Here is a 24,108-nt window from a genome sequence, read left to right as displayed (position 1 = left end):
AAGCTAATACACGTTTAAACAGCCGTATTGTCGTTTCATGAGCTGTCATTGCAGGACATTGTCGCAATAAAGCTGTTTCTGCCGTTTGAATATCTGGCACGTTGACTTTCTAAGGGGGGTTGTTTAGTAGCTCTAGCAGGGCTTTGATCTGTCAGCTGCAGGTGGATTTGTTATCGTCACTGCACCGATAGCACACGGGACATCACTACATTATGTCTATGCGGGAAAATAATGACTTTTATGTTTTTATGTCGCTGAGCCACAGCCCCGGGGGAGACAAAGCCACTGCAGCCTCTCTCTCCTCCACGGCCAGGAGCAGGACTGGCATCACTATTGGACCAGCATAAGAAGAAGCTCCATTCCCTTGTCACTTACACGCACTCCCCCATTATACATGATAGTACATTGACTACGGGGGCTTTTGTAAAAGGTCAATTACAACGATCATAATTAGCTCCATAAACACTGCAGTGATTCAGGATGAAGTCTGAAAACAACAAAATAATCTCTCTGGATTTATTATGTAAAACCTGCTAACGCTGTAGTCGACACGACCACAAACATACTCTGAAATGCGTGGGTTCTTGTATTTGTCTTTTTTCAGTCTGCTCTCGACGATTCCAGTGTTCTCAAACTGTGGTACTTGGGCTTTTTCTGGATCATCTGCAATTTTATTTTCTTTATTTCTTTATTTTGCTTATTTGATAGGGACAGATACAAAACCATAGACAAACTGTAACATACAGTGGGTGGAAAATGTATATGAAATAGGGCTAAATGATATGGACAAAATTTCATATCTCGATATTCATGTCAGATATCTCCATACTGATATAATGCAGTATAACTATGGGTTATTTGAAAACCAAGCATTTTTCAGAAAAATAAAAACACAAAGAGTGCAGTTTTATTGGTGAAAATCTATGTTGTATATATCTTTCTTTTTCAATTTTAATGTTTTGAATGTTCATATCTCGACATCAATACGATATATTGTTGCTTTTTTGATATTAATACCTTGAATGTTCATACAGTGGGGAAAAAAAGGTTGGTCAGTTCACCATAGATTTTCTATTGGATTTTGGCCAAATACTTTTTTTCCCCACTGTATCTTGATATTGATACGATAACGATATATCTTTGAGCCCTAATATGAAATGTATATCTCACATTTCTGCCTGAAGTGGTCATAAAATATGGTCTGATCTTCATCAAAATCATAAGAATGGATAAACAGTGTCTGCTTAAACTAATACCACCCAAACAATTACATGTTATCTTGTTTTTAATGGCCATAACATGTAAACACTCACAGGACAGGGAGGAAAAAGTAAGTGAAACCACTGTTCGCTGAACTGAACAGCTTTGTAAAGAGGAATGGTCCAAGATTCATCCTCATTGTTGTGAGCGTCTAATCTGCAACTACAGGAACCGGTTGTTGCTGTTATTTTATTCAAGGGATCCCATGCTGTTGTGAATGTCTCAGGTTTTTCTGCAAACTATCTTGAAAAACTTGTGAACACATTTTTCTATTGATGACAGCAGGTTGTCCAGGCCCTGAGGCAACAAAACAGCTCCACACCATGATTCTCCTGCACCATCCTTCACAGTGGGGAGAGGGTTTTGATGTTGATATGCTGATCCATTTTTCCTCCCCACTTGATGTTCCACCCAAACAATTCAACTTTGGGTTAGGCAGTTATTTCACCAGTAGTGCAGTGGAGCATCTAAGTGCTCTTTCACAAACCAAAGTTGAATTGTATGCATCATAGTGCTTAGAGCAGAAGCTCATTTGCAGAAGCTAGATAGATAGATAGATAGATAGATAGATAGATAGATAGATAGATAGATAGATAGATAGATAGATAGATAGATAGATAGATAGATAGATAGATAGATAGATAGATAGATAGATAGATAGATAGATAGATAGATAGTAGGGTAGGGTAGGGTAGGGTGTATGGCATGAATTTAAAGTATCCCGTGTAAAGCACTTTATGACCATGTCTGTTTTAGAAAGAAGGAGGAATCCTGCCTAAAATGTAACTTTTCCGCTATTTCATATTGCATGTGTTTGAAGTTCCAATCGTCCTTCACTAGACATGAGCCTCCTCCTTGTATTTGATTGGATTGGTGTCATGTTTGGGCTGCTGTAAGAGAATCCTTGCTCCGGTTTGAAGAGTTTCATTATTTTTGAAGAAGTTAAGTCTATTTAGGGAGCGTTTGGGAGGCATAGAGAAAGCGCAGCACATCAAAGAAGCAACTAGGCACAGAGTCAGGCTTGGTGAAGCTAAGCATGAAAAGCATAAGTAGATTTAAAAAGCCTCCACTCTAGGGGCAAAATCATGAGTAAAAAAAGGCAGGATTTGAGTCTGTTAAGTTGGCCAAGTTTGGGTATTTATCAACAAGATGTGAGAGTAGAAGAAGAAAGGCGTGATTGTTATTTATCCACAAATCTGACGGGACAGGCAGACGGGAAGTTTGAAGTTACTGGTCAAACATCACTCCAACAAAAATATGTTTTCTACTGCAAAAACGTTCATTTAAGTATCATCAAGTGTACTTTGGAGCTTTTATAGAAATGCACTGGAGTAAAAATCCTAATCTAATCTAATCTAATCTGGGTTACCCAACGATACCAGTTACCCAAAAACAGGTTTACATACTACCGGTGTCAAAAAATAAAAGCAGGTAGCGAAAAAATGCATCTTAAGAGACCAAGTTTTGATGCTTGTTGATAGGCCTGTCACGATAACAAATTTGAAGTTCGATATATTGAGGCAGGAAAGTATTGCGATAAACGATATTATTGACTCTAACGATTCTGTCAACTCTCAGGCATAAAAATGACAGCAAACCGTTGTTCTAAAAGTGCATCATCATATCCTAAAAGACCACACAAGTTGCAATAAACATGAAATATAATGTAACTCAATTTGCTTCAGTTAGAAATCAAAGTTTTACAAAGAAAAAATAGGGGGAAATGCTAATAAATGCACAGACGATAAATATTGAGCTAAAAAATATATCGGTCATCTGTTATTTATTGAATGATAAGTCGATATAGTAATTATCGTGGCAGCATTAAAGTGCATATGACAGCTCTTAATGCTTTTGTAAATATGACTTTAAGGGACTAGATACTAGTTGGTCATTTTATGCTCACTACTGCCACCTCAGGTGTTATGTGTAACTGCAGCTTCTATATTAAGCTCGTGCATGACGGCAATTCAGACCCGAAGTAACAACTTTTGGAGTGACAGTGCAGGATTTTAGAGGCAGTTGTGGTGAACAGGTCTGAGCTCATTCTACACATTAGGACGTTTCTGGAACATGTAAGGGGAGGAAAATACTTAATTTTAACATTTTTAAACTTAGTCTAGTCCCTTTAATTATATGGATAACTTCTTTGTAAGTAATAATTATCATTTTATTTCAGTGAAGCAGCAAATTAATGAAGAAATGTTGGGAAGAACTGTTTTTTTTATTTACTGTTTATATAACTGTTAATATATCTTACATAGATACATCTCGTCATAGAAGGGGGCGTGGCCTCGCCGAGGGTGGAAATAGAATCTTTTGGGAAACACAATTTTCACTCTTTTTACCCATTTTCTGGTGGAATATGAACTTATTTATCACATACAAATAAAGTCAGGTGTAAATGGGGTCCATATGGATATTTTCTCACAGCGGATTGTTCTGTAGAAGTGAAAAATCGGCAAAGCGCTAGCTACCGTTAGCATTTACACGATGCTAACATGTAGCACCATGTTAGCATTCTCCATGTTTTTTATGTGTTTATGGGCAGTTGAACCACTTTGCTCCTCTCCATGTCTTTGCATTTTTATTTAGTAGAAAACTATATTCGTAATTCAGCATTTGTTAAAGTAGTTTTTGAATAATTAGAAAAAGTTTAGATTTTTCTCCAAATTGTTTTCCCCCCTTAACCGTTTTAAAAAATGAGCATGTATGAGCGATTCCAGAGATGCCGTCTGTATCTATAGATAGTGGGTATAGTTGTGTTTGACTCATTTCCCATTGACATAACATGGTTGGCACGGCAACAGTTGAACATGTTTGCTCTATGTCTATGTCACTTCCTGTCAGTGTCCAATAAGGAAGTGAAATTATCAACACACACACAAAAAAAGTCAAACTGAAGAAAGCTGGATAAAATATGTAGCAAAATCTTAAATGTAACTGTTCATGCAAAAAAATTGTGTCTAATATGTCATACGCACTTGGCAGTTTAGTGTGACTTTGAGAACCAATGGCTTTGCACTTCAGTCGCCCCCCGGCCGTTGCCATTTCAAAAAAAATAATCTAAGTTTGTACAGGCGCCAACAGTGTGCGAGTTTTACATTATACATCATTTTGAAAAACCTCTGCCCCGGCCTCAGCTGTATCTGTCGTCACACGCGCTTGGCTGATGTCGCCTCGCTCTGATATATCGTCACCTTTATCTCTTCTTATGACACGTTGCGTCCCTGACAAGGCCTCAGCCGGGTTCTTCTCGTATCCCGTCTCATCCCCCCATCTCAGCTGTGATAAGTAGTAAGCGCAGCGGTAGAGGGGAAATCGATGGAAACACAGCGCGTCCTCGGCCTGGGGTGTGGGCCTAATCACCACTTTCTACTGTGCATATGATCCTTCCTGTATAGTCCTGTCATAGTCAACACCTAGAATCACTCTTCCACCGTGGTATGGAGTCTGTATGTGCGGAGTTCGCCTGCTGCCTATTACTTTGGTAGTTATTTTAGTTATGCGTCGTGACATAAAGCAAGTGGAACATAATCTGGAGGAAGATCATCATTACTGCAGGTTCTTATGACACATTTTCCAATTCAATTTATTTAGATTGATTGATTTACTCATTTATTTTAGTCAATGTAATATCACAGTGGAACACAAGGGAGACAAAGCATTTTTCCAACAAAAGAATGAATGATTCTTGCAAAGAAACATACACTTTTGCTTGAAAGGGACTGGGAAGACGACAACTTTTTAATTCAACACAGCCGGACATTTCTATTCGTAGACTGGCCGACATTTCAAGAATATGTTCCAATGCACAAAGTGTTCAATTTATGATTTTTCATTATAACAAGCTGCAATATTATACCCCGAATAAATTTAATAAGACAGTGCAAGTTGAGTTTACAAAATTTATGAATGAAATATAAATCAGATAATCAAACATTTTGAAAAGCACAAATGGTAGAAGCATTTTAAAAATCTGGGCGCAGCAAATCTGGATTTAAAAAAAATATCTTTAAAGGCAACAACGAAAGAGGAAGCCATTAAATGAAAATGTTAGCTGTGGTCCAAACTCATTCATACATAGTGTCCCATTTCTTCACAGGGATGAGTTTATCAGCACATTTCACATCCTGTAGGGTCACTTTTGCAGAAATGCTGGAAAACTAGCCTGAAACTTCATGACATTGATACAAATGCGTATAATCATAGGTGCACAGTGTTTTTCCACAAATTCTTTACAATATATGAAAGGAGGACAAAACAAATTTTGTTCCACTACTAGAAAAAAGTCAGGTATACTGTCTTTAAATGGACTAGATGGAAGTTGACTTTTTTACTCGCTACTGCCACCTCTGGTCCAATGCGTAAATGCAGTTTCTATACTAAGCTCGTGCATGAGTTAAGAACTCTTTGAGTGACAGTGTAGACTTTTAGCAGCAGTTGTGGTGAATAGGTCTGGGCTCATTCTACAGATTAGGACATTGCTGGAGCAAATAGGGGTCGGAAAATACATCGTTTTAACATTTTCAAACTCCGTCCATCCCCTTTAGTAAAGTAAAAACATTTGTATTTTTTTGTGTGTGTGTCAAAAGTTGTTAGTATCTAAAGTGTTTCTATACAGAGTTTCCGTATTTCAATCAACCTAAACTGAACATCCTGAAAGACCAGGTGATTCCATCAATGGATTTCAGGAATATTCCAAGATGACAATGCCAGGATTCATTGTGAAAGAGTCGTTCAGGGATCAGTGGGTCATGGATTGGCCGCCACAGAATCCAGACCCCTTTTGAGAATCTCTGGGATGTGCTGGAAAAGGCTTTCCACAGTGGTCACACTCTCCCATCATCAATACAAGATCTTGGTGAAACATTAATGCAACACAGGGTCTTTTGACGTGGCAGAATCTTACTGAAACAAAGCCACAGTGAATATGTGCTGTAATCAAAGCTAAAGGTGCTACAATACTAGAGCATGTGACCTTTTTTGTGCCGACTTTTTTTTTCTTTCCAGGCAGGCAATGTATGTTACGTTGTGTTTTCTTCTAAAGCGTCCGCAGATGGGGTCAGCACTGTTTATTGTGTGTAAAGCTATAGCACTAATACCCAGAGCAGCTTAAATACTGACTGTGTGTCGAGGCGAATTGCAGAGAAAGTATTCATGTTGTCTCTTTTATTTCGAGTGAAAGGAGAGCTTCGCAATATCAATAACTTTGTATTCTATGCATTTAACCATGGCTTTGGGTTTATCATCTTTTTGCAGGCCTCACTTTTTCGCACTTCGTGGCATACGACCGGTGCTCGACCTCGGCAGCTGCACTGAGCCTAGGAATTAGGATTAGATTGGGGAATAAATGGTATCGGATAAACCCGACCCCATAAGCTCACATAAGTCAGTTTAGGACAATATATATATATACACCTTTTAAAAATCTGTTTGTGAATGAATATTGTTTTACTGCTGATGTAGCCTTGATAAAAACGCGTAAGTCTTTTATCCCAATCTAAACAAACAAAGAGTAAAATGAAGGATTACCATGGCAACGCTATAAAGATTTAGGCCTATAGCTTTTGCAGAACAGTCTCTCAAGTCACTCTGGAGGATTACTCAGACGTTTAGTTCTTACATCGGCAGGAGGCGGGTTTGTTGTGTCCCTAATTGCTCTCACCGCGTTCATTGTTTGCTTATATGGGAGCTAAAGCACATAGTCTGAAGTGCTGCTGGCAGATAGTATTTTAAATGAGACAGAGAGCCGTCTCCAAACTTCACACAGCGACACTCGGGCGCCTGTGCAGAAGGGGATTTGTCAGCGGCGGCGTGAGTAATCAGGCGGCGGCATCGTTTCTTTGATAAGAGAATTTTACATGTCGGGTTTTTTGACATTCATTTGGTTTCAGTCCTGCGCGTATTCTGAAGTGTGGAGCAAAAAAGAGAAACCCGAAAGTGTCTCTTAACCTGAAAAGTTCCCCTCAGAATCTCTTTTACAGAATCTCTTTCAGTGGCAGAGAAAAACGAGAGAACCCAGAGGAAACTTACACAGACGCAAACTCCACAGTCTGCTTTATTTATAGAGCACACTTAAACAACAGCATCTCCAAAGTGCTGCACATAAGATCCGGCACCACATGGTCTGGAAGTCGAACTCAGGACATTCACGCTGTGCCTCTATGGTCGTTTAGTACTTGTAAATACTGAGCGGTAATGGATGTTTGAAACGAGTTTTCTGACCTGTCGTAGCAGCGAGAAGTCATTCACCTGATTCTGCAGAAGCTCACATTTGAGTCGGGCGTGAGTTGGTTTGAGATAGTGGGCATAGGCAACCTCAGGGGTAGGCAATGTCAGGCCCGCGGGCAAAATCCGGCCCTCCAGCATAGAACCTCTGGTCCCCAAGACGAATTAGATAAATATTATTACACAAATAAGAGATCAAATACCTGCTTTAGTAGGGGAGAGTGGGGGAAGATGAATCTCTTTTAACTTTGCTGGTTATTGTATTGTAAACAGTATAATATAAATAAAAACAAAATGTTACTATGTACAGTATATACAGTACATTTTGGGATTCAAAAATCGTCTGGAGTATGTTTTTTAACCTCTTGACCCCCGCCTGAACCGAGCACATTTTCTCCAGTTTGGCTTTACCCAGATCTAAAAGCTTCTTGAAAAAAAAGATTCAAAATGGCGTCGAAAGCATGGATGAAAATGAGGTGACAAAAAAGCGACAAAAACGTCAAAAAAGAGCAACTAAAACATGCCAGAAAAGCAACAATAATAGACAAAAAGTGACGAAGGAGCGAGAAAAGGTGACAGAAGAAAACAGGACAAAAAACAACCAAATAAACGTCAAAAACACAACAAAAACTACAACAACGCTTCAGAAATGTGACAAGAAAGCGGCGACAAGAAAGTTACCATCACTTTTGTAGGGCTTAGCTTTCAAATGAGGCGTTACACTGTTTACAAACTTTTAGATTTGGGTAAAGCCTGGAGAATACGCACTCTGTTAAGGTTAAGAGGTTAAAAAAAACATCCCATTACATCATGTGTAATGTAAAAGATTGAATTTTTACTTTGGGCTTCAATGGTGAGGTTCGGCCCCGGCCCTCCACTTGCCTACATCTGCACTAGCTGCTAGAATTGTGCTTGAATTTTTGAACCCCATGAGGTCCATTATCTCATAACTTTGGGACAGAAAGTGATAGAGATGTTGGAAACTAGACATTTCAAGCTTTCAAACGACCCCTCCCTGGTCCTTCTACGCCTCTGGGGAGCCAGGTAACACAGTGGTGAAAATGTCCAGTATACAGTAACTAACTACAGTTAACAATGATCATCATAATAAAATAAAACTAGCCTTTTCCATATCCAAAGTAGTCATAATGGGCAAAAGTTAAATCTTGCCAAGGCCTTGCCAAATATGCTATGGCAGTTGATCTACTCTAAGATCAAGACAAAAATATTCCCAATAGAACAAACTTTTATATTTCTTGATAGAGTTTATTTTAAATCTCATTTCAAGTGAAAAACAAATCCTATTTATATGTAAAAGCTGTTGTTCTAAGTATAAGATAAGATAAGTAACCTGGCACGGGACAGGTTGATATTACAGTGTCAATCACATTAGAAGAGAGAGGAGAGGATGACCTTTTGGGGCAGCATTTGCTAGTTATTGGATCAAACATACGGCAAATCCATCAAATATTTAGTTTTGATGAATGTCATGTGTGTTTGTTAGGTATGTAGCGGTGTACCATGTGTTTTTTCCATCTTTGCTGCTTTGTTAATTCATATCTATTTGGCCCAAACCACTTTGGGGTCGGTTTTCAAACAGATCAGTGGAGGCAGCACAATATGGATTCTCGTTTGTTTGTGTGTGAACTCATAAATATCCCAAGAATTTGTTTTTATCTTAAATTTGTCTCAGTCTCTACAACAATAATCTTAACCCAAGCAACCTTAAGTAATTCATTTTATTAAGGATGGTATAGTGAATGAAGGGCGAAACAATAGTGCATGATTTACTCCAGACTTGCATAAGGCGAGTTAGTATTGACAGGATCAGGCCATTCACCGCTCTGATTAGGCTATTGACAATCTTACACACCTCTCGTCCTCTGCTCATGATCGCTTGCTTTGGTATGAGTTATATGTTGCCCAAACTAAACTCCCTCCTCTCTGTGTCTTCTCCAGGAGTGTTGACCTCAGCCTGAAGCCCGATGGAGACGTTCCTGGTCTGCCTGATGGTGCTGGGCGCGGCGGCGGCAAAGGCCCACAAAGTCCAGATATGCCCCAAACGCTGCATGTGCCAATTCCTCAACCCGAACCTGGCCACGCTCTGCGACAAGAAGGGCCTCCTGTTCGTCCCACCGAACATCGACAGGCACACCGTGGAGATGCGACTGGGCGACAACTTCGTCACGAGCATCAAGAGGAAAGACTTCGCCAACATGACCAAGCTGGTTGACCTGACGCTTTCCCGGAACACCATCGGGACCATCGCGCCGCTCGCTTTTAAGGATCTGGAAAACCTGCGCGCGCTCCACCTGGACAGCAACCGGCTGACGCGGATCACGAACGACACCTTCAGCGGGATGTCCAAGCTGCACCATCTCATCCTGAACAACAACCAGCTCACGCACGTCCAGATCGGGGCTTTCAACGACCTCACGGCGCTGGAGGAGCTGGATTTGTCCTACAACAACTTGGAGAGCGTCCCGTGGGTGGCTATCCAGCGAATGTCCAGCCTCCACACCTTAAACATGGACCACAACATGCTGGGCCTCATCCCCGAAGGCACCTTTTCCGGGTTGCAGAAGCTGAAAAGGCTAGACGTGACTTCGAACAAGCTGCAGAAGCTGCCCCCCGATCCGGTTTTCCAAAGGGCCGGGGTCCTGGCCACGTCGGGGATAATGGGGCCGACGTCTTTCGCGCTGAGTTTTGGAGGGAACCCGTTGAGGTGCAACTGCGAGCTGCTGTGGCTGAGGAGGCTGCGGCGGGAGGACGACCTGGAGACGTGCGCCTCTCCGCAGCATTTGGCCGGACGGTATTTCTGGACCGTCTCGGAGGAAGAGTTTCTCTGCGAGCAGCCCCTCATCACCAGGCATTCACAGGTACAACTGGGGTTTATATTTGCCAGTTTAAAGGGATGCGAGTCGGTCATTTTATGCTCACTACTGCCACCTCAGGCCTTAGGCGTAACTGCACCTTCTATATTAAGCTTGTGTATGACGGTACTTTGGACTCAAATTAACAGCTTTTTGAGTGACAGTGCAGGATTTTAGAGGCAGCTGTGGTGAATAGGTCTGGGCTTGTTCTACACATTAGGACATGGCTGGAACATGTATAGGGGGAGGAAAGTACATAATTTTAACATTTTAAACTCTGTATAGTCTCTTTAAGGAGAACTAGCAAACATTGTCCACTGACTATTGGATAAAAAACTATTTAAAAAGTAGACACAAGATCCAAGGAACAAATCCATTAGCTGTCGGCTATATCTAATACTCTGTTGGGTTTAAACGCTTTGACGAAAACAACAATCTCAACATCTTAAATGAGATAAATGACTTAAATTGCTTCTTTATATTGAACTTGAGTCCGTTTGGACTGATCTAAGATAAGATAAAAAATGCTAACGACACTGTTTTTCCATACTGAGTGTTCTTACCTGAGCTTAGACAAGTTGACACGTACCTGTCTGGTTTTGGTGCCCGTGGAAGAGCGTGGTCGCTTCTAACTTCACCCCGTTTGGAGCCATAGGAATATACTGAGAGAGGCCAAATGCTAACAGCATCTTTGGTCTTTTTACGTGACTGAGCACGTAAAAAGACCAGACAGGTATGCATTAACTCGTACGGTATGGAACAGTATGGAAAAACTGTGGCCTGTTCCTTTAAGATGATCATTCTTTTTCCAGTGAATGTTTTACATTTAAAATCCCCATTGTTTTATTATAATGGACTATGCATGGATTTTTTTTTTGGTGGAGGAATCTAAGCTCTATTGTTATGGGGTGACTTTTCATTATTCTTGCAAATGTATCTTTTTTATAAATTAACATAGCTCACTCTAAACAGCATCCCGATCATCTTTATGTTCACCATCTTCTATACAGTACACCTTTCCACTTGTTATTTCTTCAAGAATGCATTTGTCTCATGTAAAGTATAAATATGAAGAGGTATGTCAAGGTGCATAGATACACAAGTGTCCTCGAAGCATAAGTTGCTTTCTGCCATTTTACATTACATGTAACAAAAATGGAAATACGTAAAGTAGCCCACAGGGTTAGAGACGCCGGATCTAAACTGGCCTTTTATGTCTGTGGAGCTGGATGTTTCCATATTACGCCAGTGTAGCACAACGATGAGGCATATACTTTTTGTTTCAAAACAGAAACATACAAAAAATAATAATAGTTGCACATGGCTTTAAGGATGAGTGACAAAGTAAAAAAGTATGAAATCTCAGATCAGCTTCTAACAAAGGGAACTCTTTCTATCTACAACTGTATATCTTCCCAGAACACCTGGCTGTGTAGCACAAAACAAAACGAAAACCATGATATATGTTTGCTCTAAATGTCTGTGCCCAGTGTCTGCGCCATCATTGTTTTTCCCATTTGTTCCCAAGCTTTGACTTTATCAAAAGATTATCAAGCGTTTTCACACGATTCATGCGACAGAGGAGAAAGCAGCAGAAGCCAGTGGGCGGAGAACACGTCTTAAGTTGTGCCTTCACTGATTGTCCATAAAAACTGTGTCAATTTCTCTCGGACAGAGATAACGGGTCCGTGTTTTGTTGTTTGAAAGAAATCTGCAAACAGACATTTCACGATGGTTTTCCCTTTCCACTGTGGGTCCACAAACCGGAGACATTCCCCTTCTGGCTTAAACTGTGGTTCCCAAAGTGAGGTAAGGGGCTCCCTGGGGGTCCTCAAAGGCTCTTCAGTGGAACCAGAAAAAGTATATTCATAAAAAGTGAGTTTGAAAGGAAAACATATTAACACTTACAACTTTAAATCAGTGTTAAACAATTCAGACATTTCTCAAAATATGTAATATTGAACCGTAAAATGTGACAAATTACTCTGAATTGGATAAATAAAGCAAAAATAAGGAACGGTATGTAATTTTGATTTTAAAATATATGTTGGTTACTCTATCAACCTCTATGTCATCTGATCTTTTTATATTAAAGTAATTGTCTGTAGGTTTGCAAAATGAGGAGAGCGCTAGAGTGAAATTTCAAAAGTAAATGGTAAAGTTCCCCGTCTTCCTCCTGATTGGACCTGAAAGCCACATTTGCAAAACTAGGAGAGAGAGAACAAAATTTCAAAAGCTAATGACCAAGCTCCGCCCCCTCCTCCTGATTGGACCTGACGGGCCGGTTCACAGGAAAGCTCGTCTCATTGGCCAAAGTGATGGCACCTTTAAATAAAAAATATAATTATTTAATATTACTTAAAGGTACTATACAGAGTTTAACAATGTCAAAATTATGTATTTTCCTCCCCCTACATGTTCCAACAATTTCCTAATGTGTAGAATGAGCCCAGACCTGTTCACCACAATTGCCTCTAAAATCCTGCACTGTCACTCAAAAAGGTGTTACTTCAGGTCCAAATTGCCGTCATGCATGTGCTTAATATAGAAGGTGCAGTTACATGTATGACCTGAGGTGGCAGTAGTGAGTATAAAATGGCTAACTTGCATCTAGCCCTTTTAAGCTAGGTCAAATAGCAGACTCAGGCGGTGAATTATACACAATCTAATACATTTTTTAAACATATCTACTTACATTGACATGTGTGAAGTTTGCACTAAAACACATGTACAATAGGCCAGGATGAATGAGAGTGTTTGTAAGCGTACAATCTGGCGTAGCGTGTTTACATGCATGAGTCCCATGTGTTCATTAACATGCATGTCCCGACCAAATAAACAATAAACTACCATCAATGCTCCAAACGCTCCGAAAAATAGGGCTCAATGGCTGGACTTCAACAACATTCAGCACTTTCTGTGGCTTTGAATTTAGATTTGAGTTGATTAATTTGATCAGGGACAATGCGCTAAAGACATTTGTCTAAAAAAAGAAAAGAAACATATTTTCCACCCGCAGTCCCTGGACAGGTTGATGTTGTACAAAAGTAGAAAAAAACATGTCAGTTAGTCTTTCATAACCAAACGCATTATGTGAATAAGAGAGAAAAAACAATATGGATATTGAGCTGCACAGAGAATATAACTATTATGACTACATTTACATCTACTTATATGACAGGGATTGATGCGAAAGGAAAATAAGTCAAATCCGAGGCACTTTTAGGGGCATAAGCGCCTAAATTGTTCTCACTGTGGAGCTCTGTTGAACCAGTGAACGCACAAAGCAGAAATCCCACTTCTTCTTCACAAAATCCATATTCAGTTATGCTGCCTCAACGAGGCATTTCTCCCTCCCTCGGATAATGCAAGATGACACCCGAGACGTCTTTGAAATCAAACCAAATATTAGCTTAGCGACTGCAGGAAATCCAACAAGCCCGGTGGGACGCTGCGAGCCTCCTTTACTGGCACAAAATTACCAAATATATGGAATTAGTCGTAAATGTTCTCCAGCGCCCGGTCTAGGGAGAATTTCATGTAGATATTTTTTAGCTTTTCTTTTAATTAAGCCATTCACAGGCCTATAGTGGATAGATATAAGAGGCTTACAGCAATTTAGGCTTTGATTTATGCATCCCAACAATATTATCCGATCAAATAACGATGTCCATAGAATCTCGTTTGCATTCAGAGGGAAGCGTTTGCATAATTATAATTACTTGGACTTCAGAGCGTATGCTGTTGTGTTGATTAGCGTGTTTTCACGGTCATGCTAAAGTCAATGCGACATGGGAGATCCGTGTATTGGTTTGTTTACACGTTTACAAATGCAAATCATCAATCGCAGGAGGAATTTGCTGGATAAGCGACTGAAATAATGGCTGTTCTACAAAAAAAGAAAAAAATGCAACAAAAAAAAATAGTGATTGTCATTTAATGAGATGCGTAGCCTTTATCGCAATCTAGAATCTAGATTAAGAGCAGTGGTGGTCAAAAGTGTACGGCAACACGACGGGGACAAACCCTCTTCCTTGTTGTGAGTCAGTGGCATTTGACTGTTCATCTGCACAGCGCCACCTACTGTTGTGGAGTGTGCATTATTAGGCTTTTAAAATGAACAAAACATACAGAAATGTAGTGGAGTAGAAAGTATTACATCTTTCAAATATAGTGAGCTTTACTTAAGTGCATTGTAGAAAAGGTTAAATCATCAACTGGACTGGGTTTTGGCCAAGTTGAGGACATTCTTAGCTCTAAGAAGAAGCAACTAGAAGTGAAACGTCCTCAACTTTAACAAAACCCATTCCAGTTGTTGATTATACTTTTCTACTGTGGATACTCCCTGGATGAATGAGAGCCTTCTCAAACATTTTGCTTAAGGGCAGGACAGTGTTCGAATGAAGGTCTAATGTATAATTTGATTTGCAGTTTATTTTTGACTAGGAATTAGTAGATATCAATGACTCCTTCAAATGTTTTGAAGTTAAGTATTTGGGTGTATGTAGGTACTGCTTTCGGTTGAGTTGGTGTCCTAAGGCAAGAGTGCCCAAATGCAGCCCTCAGATACATTTCAGATTCAGAAAGCTTTATTTATCCCAAGAGGGCAATTCAGTTTGCAGCCCCTGCTTCTTAAAAATAGAACATAGCAAACACACACATCCATACATGTCAGTCAACGACAAACAATAGTTGTCCGTCAGTGCAACAACAACACCAGGGGGCACGGCACACCTCCAGGCGCATGATGCAGCAGAGAACAATACAATAACAACACACAAAACAACATCACTCAATTCCTGCTTTCTCCCGAGTTTATTAGGTCGCTAGCAGTTAGAATAAATGAGTTTGAGTGCCTGCTTGTGAAGGATAAATTGCATTTGCCATTCTATAGAAGTGAATGGAGCAGCGAGAGGTGGCGACGTGCGCTCACAGGCTGTATGTGCTTTTCTTTATTTCTCAGTCTAGTTAAGGTGCGCAGCAGATCGTGGATGTACAGTGTAAATATCAGCGTTTGTATTACAGCCACTGCGAAGGACTGCTGCTTTTTCTCTGTTAGCATTGCGTTAGCGGCAGCACTATTTACTCCATTCAGAGTCCCGGGCCACGTTGCCTCAATGTGCCCCACGCTCCCCCTGCTCCGATTACAGAAGCTTCTGTCGTGTCAATAAACTCACCTCCTGTGTCTGAGCCGTGTGCTGCTCGTGAAGAGTAAAGAGTCGTCTGTAGCTTAGTTGGGACCTTTTAGAACCTAAAAGCAAAAAGCTTTTGTTTGGGAATGTTTTGGATAAAGATAAGAACTTAATTTCAGTATACGCTTATTGTAGATTATAATGGCCCTTTGGACTATTTTGAATTCAATTTCATATGATTATAAAGGACTTAAAAGTAAATAATACTTTAATAAGTCAGTTGAGCAGTAGCACTGAATCAGTATAGGCTCAATTTTAGTTGAGCCCTCGCCTCAGGCTTCTTGTTGAATTGGCACACATTGTCAGAGATGGTACTTTTTACGCCAAGTTTAATAATTCTACATGATTAAAACGTCTTAAACCAACATTTTATTGTGAGACAGAGCTGGCATTATGTTCCAAGCTTAAATAAAGGCATGGGGAACAATTTGCATCTCCCTTAAATGCCCTCAGTTTAATATTGAACGACTTTGACCACCAATCTGTGGCCCTCCATCTATGGTCCTCCATGACACCCCATCCTAAGGCCTGTTTATGATGCGCTAAAGCAGCAGTGCCCAAACTTTTTGTGTCCGAGGGGCAAAATGAAAAAGTGCCTGTGGGTCGTGGGCCAAACACGGCCATGTCAAGCCTGACATTATTTGCAAACACAACTGCAAATAATATCTTACTAGTTACTTTAACAAAATGCCATATAAGATCATGTTGAAAGTGTATGCTTAACTTTGCGATAGGAGTGAAACAGCGCCCCCAATTTGACGCTGGTGGCCAAACAGTGTACTGCATCCATATTTGCCATAGAGAATGAATGGGAGAGAGTTGGTATTAATCATATGCGGCACAAAAGTAGGGCACTCTCTGGCGGGCCAATAGAATTGTTCCGGTTGGCCAAATTTGGCCCGCGGGCCCCACTTTGGGCACTCATGCCCTAAAGTGTGAGAAAAAAGACACTGCATTCTTATCTATAGACAAATGTGTATGCTGCAAAATAGTAAAGCAGATCGGTGTAAAGTTGGTGAAAGCTTATATGATTAAGGAGAAAACTAGAATCTTAAACCTGAAAATGAGTTTTGCCTGCAGTGTCTCCCCTTAAACCTGCATCAAATTACTCAATAAATCAGCATTTCCTGTTCCCTTAACATTCATATTGATGCCGGCTCTCAAAATGTCCATATTGTCCGCGCTCTAAAATCCTCCACAAAGCACCATTATTCTCAAACTGGGCATGAACAGTCTGTACATAAATAGTACATGCTACATAATGGAATTCAGGCCTTTTGAAAGCTTTTTTGTGTCAATGCGATAAATTGTTAAAAGTAAATTCCCTATTGTAGAAAAAAGACATGATAAAATGTTGTATTGTAATACCATCTCCAAACATTTATGAGACCTTTCTGTGTGGATTTTACATGTCCGAGGTGTTACTACTGCAGAATTCTAGATATCCTGTCTCCAAAGATGCTTATCGTGTTAAGTTTACGGTAAAGCAGATTTTTTTAGTCTTTAGTCTCTAGTTGAGTAACTTTTTAAAGAAACCATGCTTATTAGAGTAGTTCTATCATTCAGGACTTTTTACTTCTATCTTCTTTCCTCTTACTCGAGTAAAAAAAGGTTACTTGTGCCACAGTGAGGACATTTTAAAGTTATAAAAGCTTCATGTCGACCTGAAATACACTGCATTTTAAAGCTTGTATTTAACTGAACTTTGCAGGATGTCAGAATAGCCTCCCAGAGTTTGGATGAAAACTGCCTCCCCCCTCATAGGTGTTTTTCTTGTTGATGCTCCAAAGGTTCTCAATAGGGTTGAGGTCATCATGAGTTTCTCACGCTTTTCATCAGCAGAGAGATCTTTTTACTTTCCCATATTGCTTGAAAATGATGATCTGCTTAATAATGTGGAACATCCTTTTTCAGTAGTTTTTCCATTAACTGGGATTAACCTGAAAACTAATCATCACAGGCGTCAGAGATTGATGTCAGTGATTTAAAGAGCCCTGAGACACAATACCATCCATGAGTTTCATAGATTTTTGTTGATTTATTTTTTACCTTTTTGATACTGAAATACAATTTGCATAATAATTTGGAACATGGTGTATTTGTAGTCTGTGTTTCGTGCCCCTTTTTCTTCAGAAACCTATATTACTAATACATTTTTATGATATTTTCTTTGGAAATATTAGGATTTTCACATTATTACAAGTTGTGTTTGTCATAATTTATGTCACAGCTGAAATAGTTAAAGTACTCAAGTAAGATTTTCTTCAAGCACTTTTTACCTTTACTTACTTTTTACGTACTTTTTTCGGTCACTACTTTGTACTTGTACTTAGGTAACATTATTTCAAAGTAACATCACTACTTGAGTAAATATTTTGGCTACTCTGTTGGATTCAAACTGGTATTTAGTATAAATTTATTGGAAAACAATGATCAACTCTTTAACCTCTTAACCCCCACCTGAACCGACCACATTTTCTCCAGTTTCTTTTTTTCTCTCTTTTTGTCTCCAGTGAAACAGTGACAGAAACAAGGCAGAAAACGAAATGAAAAAGTGACAAAAAAAAGCCACAAAAACACAACAATTAAGTGACAAAAAAGGCAATGAGAAAGTGACCAAAAAAGAAACAAAATATCCACAAAAAGGCGACATAAAAGTGATGATTAAAAACAGTCAAAAAAGTGATGGCAACACAGCAACAATGTGGGGAAAAAGATCTGTTTAGATCAGTATTATAGGTCTTAGCTTTCAAATGAGACGTTGCTCTGGCCTATGGCTGTAAAATCTCCAGTCGAGAAGCTTTTAGATTTGGGTAAAGCCAAACCGGAAAGAAAATACACTCAGAGGTTAATAGCATACGATTGTCAACAATACAAAAAAATATGGTCCAGAGCAAATTCAACTGCAGTTTTGGCTGAAATGTTCCATATTTCTTGTTGTGCCCAAATTGCCTCAGAATACCGACATTTCCTCTTATTTCTCTCTTTAATAGAACACTCACAAATCTTAATACACAGTGGATGCTTCGGTTTTTGCCCAGGCAGTGTGTTTTTTTCCCAGGCCTGATTTCCATATCCGTCTGATCTCTGTCACTGTGTCTCTCAGGAGCTCCGAGCGTTGGAGGGGCAGAGTGTGACTCTGCGCTGTAAGGCCAGAGGGGACCCGGACCCTGTCATTCACTGGATCGCCCCGGACGGACGCCTCATGTCCAACTCGTCCCGGGCCGCTGTCCACGCCGACGGGACGCTGGACATCCTCATCAGCACTGTCAAGGACTCAGGTCAGTGTACCTAAACAATGGGAGAGCTAAGGAGTTACATCCAGCCTGCAAATAAGATAGATAGATAGAGATAGAGATAGATAGATAGATAGATAGATAGATAGATAGATAGATAGATAGATAGATAGATAGATAGATAGATAGATAGATAGATAGATAGATAGATAGATAGATAGATAGATAGATAGATAGATAGATAGATAGATAGATAGATAGATAGATAGATAGATAGATAGATAGATATCAAATCAGTCAAATCAAAACAACTTTATTCATCCCAATGGGCAATTCTGTTCACTGCTCTCTGGTCATAAAAACAGTAAATGGAGACACATACAATCATATACAGACGTCATGAACTGAAAGTGCATCAAGACACAGGGGGACCAGTTAAAATGGTCCCCCTGTGTGTCCCCCCTATCTAGATAGATAGATAGATAGATAGATAGATAGATAGATAGATAGATAGATAGATAGATAGATAGATAGATAGATAGATAGATAGATAGATAGATAGATAGATAGATAGATAGATAGATAGATAGATAGATAGATAGATAGCAGAGACAACAGAACGTGAAATTACTTATATTAAAAGTATTTCACCTTAATATGAGTGTGTGGTATTTTTACATATAAAATGAGACAAAAAACATAATATTTAAATGGAGATTTATTATCTCATTTTAAGTGCAATAACATGTATACCCTCTGCTATACTCCTGGAATTGTATTTTTGTCAGTGGGTGTCAGTAGTGAAGCCTGCTCTGCCCCCACCCCCTCCCCTCCTTGCGATACATTCAAAGACAGAAGGGAAGTATCAATAATCTTGTGTGCAACATACATTATCAGCAGAATAGATAAAATATGTAGCAAAGTTAACATTTTGATACTTATATTTATTCTGAACTTTAACTGTCCTGTGTCTGTTTTTCTGGCATTTAGGACATAATACTTCCATTTAGAAAAAAATATATAGTGCAGAGCTTTTAATTCCTGCAACCCTCGAACGCCTCATACACTTGTAGATTTTGGAATATCAAACAAATAACATGGACATTTTATAAGAATTTCAGCTGCATCAGAGCATGTGTCTCCAAAAGTTCCTAAACTGAATCCATTTCCTGTGTCCCAGGCTCCTTCACGTGCGTGGCGTCCAACCCGGCGGGCGAGGCGCAGCAGACGGTCGACCTGGTCATCGACAAGCTGCCGCACATCACCAACAGCACCGTGGTCGAGCAGGTGCCCGGCAACCCAGGCTCCTCCGACATCGCCACGGTGACCAAGACGGGGGCGGAGGCCGGCAACGTGCCCCTGAGCAACGCCAAAAACGGCCAGGAGAAGAAAGTGGTGATCGCCGAAGCCACCTCCTCGTCCGCGCTGGTCAAATTCAACTTCCAGAGGAGCATTCCCGGGATCAGGATGTTCCAAATACAATACAACGGCACCTACGACGACTCCCTGGTGTATAGGTGAGGATTATACTATATTCCAAACAGGAGAGACTTAAACCGGGCCGGGTCTTCTGGCGACTGAAAGATGTAAATGTTTGTGTGGAAGTGCTGCTGGACAAAAAGGCAATCTGGTTTAATTTCGTCATTTGAAACTTTTAGAGATCAATATTGATCAGTTTTTTGCAGACTTTAACTCCATGGAAAGTGGTTTGGTGCTGACTGTCCTGCGTTACCATGGAGATCAGCTGGGTCAGCTTTAATGAACCGATCGGTGCGGGGTTGGAGCTCAGTGTCGTCGATGGGCTGGAGTGGACCACAGTTTTTTGAATGCAGGTGGAAGCAGCGGAAGGGAGGGAAGGTAGAGAGTTCAGCCTCTTAGTGGATGAAGCAGCCCGTAGAATCCTATCTGAAGGTGAAGTGAAGTGGGTGTGTGTGGGATCACCCGTGGTTCTGAAGGCTTTGCTGGTGGGACAGTTGGAGTAAATGTCCCGAATAGAGGGGAGAGGGGCACAGATGATCTCCTCAGCTGCTCTCTCTCTGCTCTGGAGGCTCCTGCTGCAGGATGCAGTACATACAGTACCACACATTGGTGCAGCTTGTCGGGACGCTCTCTATTGTCCCTATAGAAAGTTGTCATTATGGGGGATGTAACTCTGGCTCTTCTCAGTAGAGACGCTGATGTCCTTTCTTAACCTGTGATGTAGTGTTTGTGTTTGTGGATACTACGAAACTGGATTAGAGGGTTAGCAGGGTTAGTTCACGGTTAACCCTGGTTTTGCGGTCTTACAAAGCTGGATAACGTTCTAGCAGAGTAGATCTCCATGGAAACATGCCCTTAGCGTATAACCTGCTCTGGACCTGGATCAGTTCCCAGCTTAGAGGAGAAGAGGAGAGAATCCTAAGCTTTGTCACCCAAATTCTGCAGTGTAGGAGGGAGGGAGCGGCAGAGAGGGGAGAGGAGGAAGCACCTTGAGCAGCCGTGAGAGACGTCCTTTATTTGAAAGCGTGCATTGATTTGATAAAGTAGTGACATCATGTTGTAACTTTTAACATGTGACTGATGCAGATTGTAGATGACGACATGAAAAAGGCTTATTTCTCGTTCAACAGTATCATTAACAGTATGAGTGATGCATTTAAGTTGTTTAAACCTCTTACCCCACCCCTTAAAGCAATACTAAGTAACTTGTTTACCTTAATAAATCCTTATCACAGTCCCTCTAGGGGTGATAGTGTTAAGGAGATGATTGGAGGGTCTTTCATCTCCCCATGGTGTCTCTGGCCAGAAAACCACAATTGACCACAAACCACAACTTGACTGCCACCAATACACACTAATGGAATCACGAAGAAGCTAGCAGGCTAACGGGCAAAGCTAACTGCGGGCTTGCCCCACTTAAACAGTATTTACAGTCAAGTTTGAGTGAAAAAAATGATCTCCATTGTGTAATTAGATGTACAATATCCCTCTCTCCCTTTGTCTTTTCTGTCAGCGTAGTATTTACTCTCACGGACAACTAATGAGTAAAAAACTGCAACATGCCAGTGTTAATTTCGTCAACTAAAATATTTAGTCTTAATTTTAGTCAAAGTGATATTTTTGACGACTAAAATTGGACTAAAACTAAATTAAAAGTTGTTCATGGGACTAAAACTATGACTAAAATGTCCAGATATTTTAGTCGACTAAAATAAGACTAAACAAAAATGAAAAGGAGAGACTAAAATCATCCAAACTTGTATTGACCGTCTGAAAGAGCCTCAGATCATGTAAATTCTCTGCCAAAGGAAACGCTCTGAGCTTTGTTCATGTGGAGCAGCTCCATGAAGCAGAGGAACAAGATTAAATATGATTATAATGAACATTATCAATGCAAAGTCGACTAAATTAGTCTTAAATTTAGTCGACTAAATTGACATGCAATTTTAGTCGACTAAAACTAGACTAAAATTGAAAAGATTTTTTTGACTAAATCTCGACTAAAATTACATTACATTTTAGTCAAAAGACTAAGACTAAAACTAAAATAAAATGTGTTGTCAAAATTAACACTGCAACATGCTACGACACCTGCAGTTGCGCTTATGGCCTCTAGGGGCAAGAGTTACTTAGTACTGCTTTAACTGAGCGCATTTTCTTCAGTTCAGCTTTACCCACATTTTAGAGCTTCCCGTTGTCACTTTTTTCTCATTCTTTCATCACTTTTTTGTTGTATTATTGTAGCTTATCCTGCATGTTTTAGTCGCCCTTTTACTGCTTCTGTGTCGCTTTTTTTCTCACTTATTTGCGTTTTTGTCACATTTTTGTTGCTCTTCTGTCACTATCCTTTGTCAATATATTCCTCATTAGTTAAGTGATAGATTTTGATATTCAGACGAAGTGTGGTCTTCCGTGATTGAATCCCCCCCGTTCCACATCAACGCGCTCACAAATCCTCAGAGAAACCCAGGGTTAACTTAACCGACTGATAACTCGCTTTGTAGCGCCACTTATCCTGAAGCTCCTTGTCTGGGTTTGTCGACTGGGATTACGGGAACTGATCCAGGTTAAGTTAAACCGGCTTCGCAGCTGAGCCCTCTGGATACTTACGTCCGCAAACAGAAACCACGAAATACAGTGTCATCTTTTTAACAACATGTACAGTAACTCATAAAGTCTGAAAAACACCGGCGTAGAGGCCTCGCTTCGTTTGACTTGTTGTGGGTTGCGAGGCTTGTGCCAGAAAAAATCAAAATGAAAAGTCTAAATTCCAATCATTTGAGCTCATGTTTTTATTGTCGCAGTGTGGGGGAGGTCTTCTCGGCTGACATTGTGCTCCGGCTTCATTGAAATTCTCCCGCGGAGCTGAAAGAGTAGAAAGGCGAGATTACTGGCTCCGTCTAATGAAGCCCTCTATTCTTGTGCGCATGCAAATATACTGACGACACTAGGAATGCACTTTCTTTGAGCCCCGTGTATAAATAATTCACAGCCACATAATAACCATAAAGTCATCTCTGCCTCTGTGCTCCGCTGCCTGTTTATACTTCAGAACATTTTCTTTCATTAAACGCTCTCTCCGTGTTTCGAAGCGGAGCAGGCGGGAATGGACAATAGGCGACTCACTGTTCGAAAGCAAACTCACTGCAGCTTAACCCCGACGGCCAAAATCAACAGTCAGCACCTGGATTTAAGGAACTCTTCTGATCCCTGAACTCCCCAAGAGGAGACGAAGAGGAGGAAACAGGTCATGCATCCCACCTGCCTCCTGTCTGAGGTTAACCTCTTACCACCCGCCTTAAGCTTCAGTTCAGCTTTACACAAATCTAAAAGCTTCAGGACCGGAGCTTAAAGCCTATAGGTCAGTGTAAGGCGTCAGTTGAAAGCTAAGACCAGCCGTGTTGTTGGAACTTTTTTCACGTTATTTTCCATCACATTTTTGTCAATTTATTGCCGCACTTTCATTGCGTTTTTTTTGTGTCACTTTTTCATTGCATTTTTGTCGCTTTTTTATGACATTTTTGTTGCTTTTTTAAAAATCACTTTTTTTTTTCACTTTTTCATAGCATTTTTGTGGCTTTTTTTGTCATTTTTTGTCATTTTTTTGTGGCTTTTTTGTGGCTATTTTGTCACTTTTTGGCATTTTTTTTGTTGCTTTTTTGTGGCTTTTTTGTGGCTTTTTTGTGGCCTTTTTTTTGTCATTTTTTGTCACTTTTTCATTCCTTTTTTATGGCTTTTTGTGACTTTTTTGTGACTTTTTCATTGCATTTTTTTGTCACTTTTTTGGCTTTTTTGTCACATTTTTATAATTTATTTGTGGCTTTTTTGTCACTTTTT

General features: G+C 40.1%; 1 protein-coding gene across 3 annotated transcripts in view; it reads left to right on the top strand.

Annotated features, from left to right (window-relative positions):
- Positions 1-24,108, top strand: part of lrfn5b (leucine rich repeat and fibronectin type III domain containing 5b) — a gene marked incomplete at its 3' end in the record, with an annotated part of 51,374 nt that overhangs the window by 18,983 nt on the left and 8,283 nt on the right. Inside the window, exons 2-4 of one of the 3 annotated variants that reach the window (XM_079572701.1) lie at positions 9,451-10,370; positions 18,663-18,837; positions 19,973-20,309. In XM_079572701.1, the coding sequence (XP_079428827.1) occupies positions 9,477-10,370; positions 18,663-18,837; positions 19,973-20,309 (1,406 nt within the window). In that variant the 5' untranslated portion in view covers positions 9,451-9,476. Of the gene's footprint in view, positions 1-9,450; positions 10,371-18,662; positions 18,838-19,972; positions 20,314-24,108 lie in introns of those variants that run through there. The other 2 variants (XM_079572703.1, XM_079572702.1) reach the window with 2 other exon arrangements.

Source organism: Gobius niger (genome assembly GCF_951799975.1).
Source record: "Gobius niger genome assembly, chromosome: 15".
In the NCBI taxonomy this organism is placed as follows: Eukaryota; Metazoa; Chordata; class Actinopteri; order Gobiiformes; family Gobiidae; genus Gobius; species Gobius niger.
This window is presented reverse-complemented; position numbering and strand designations above follow the sequence as displayed.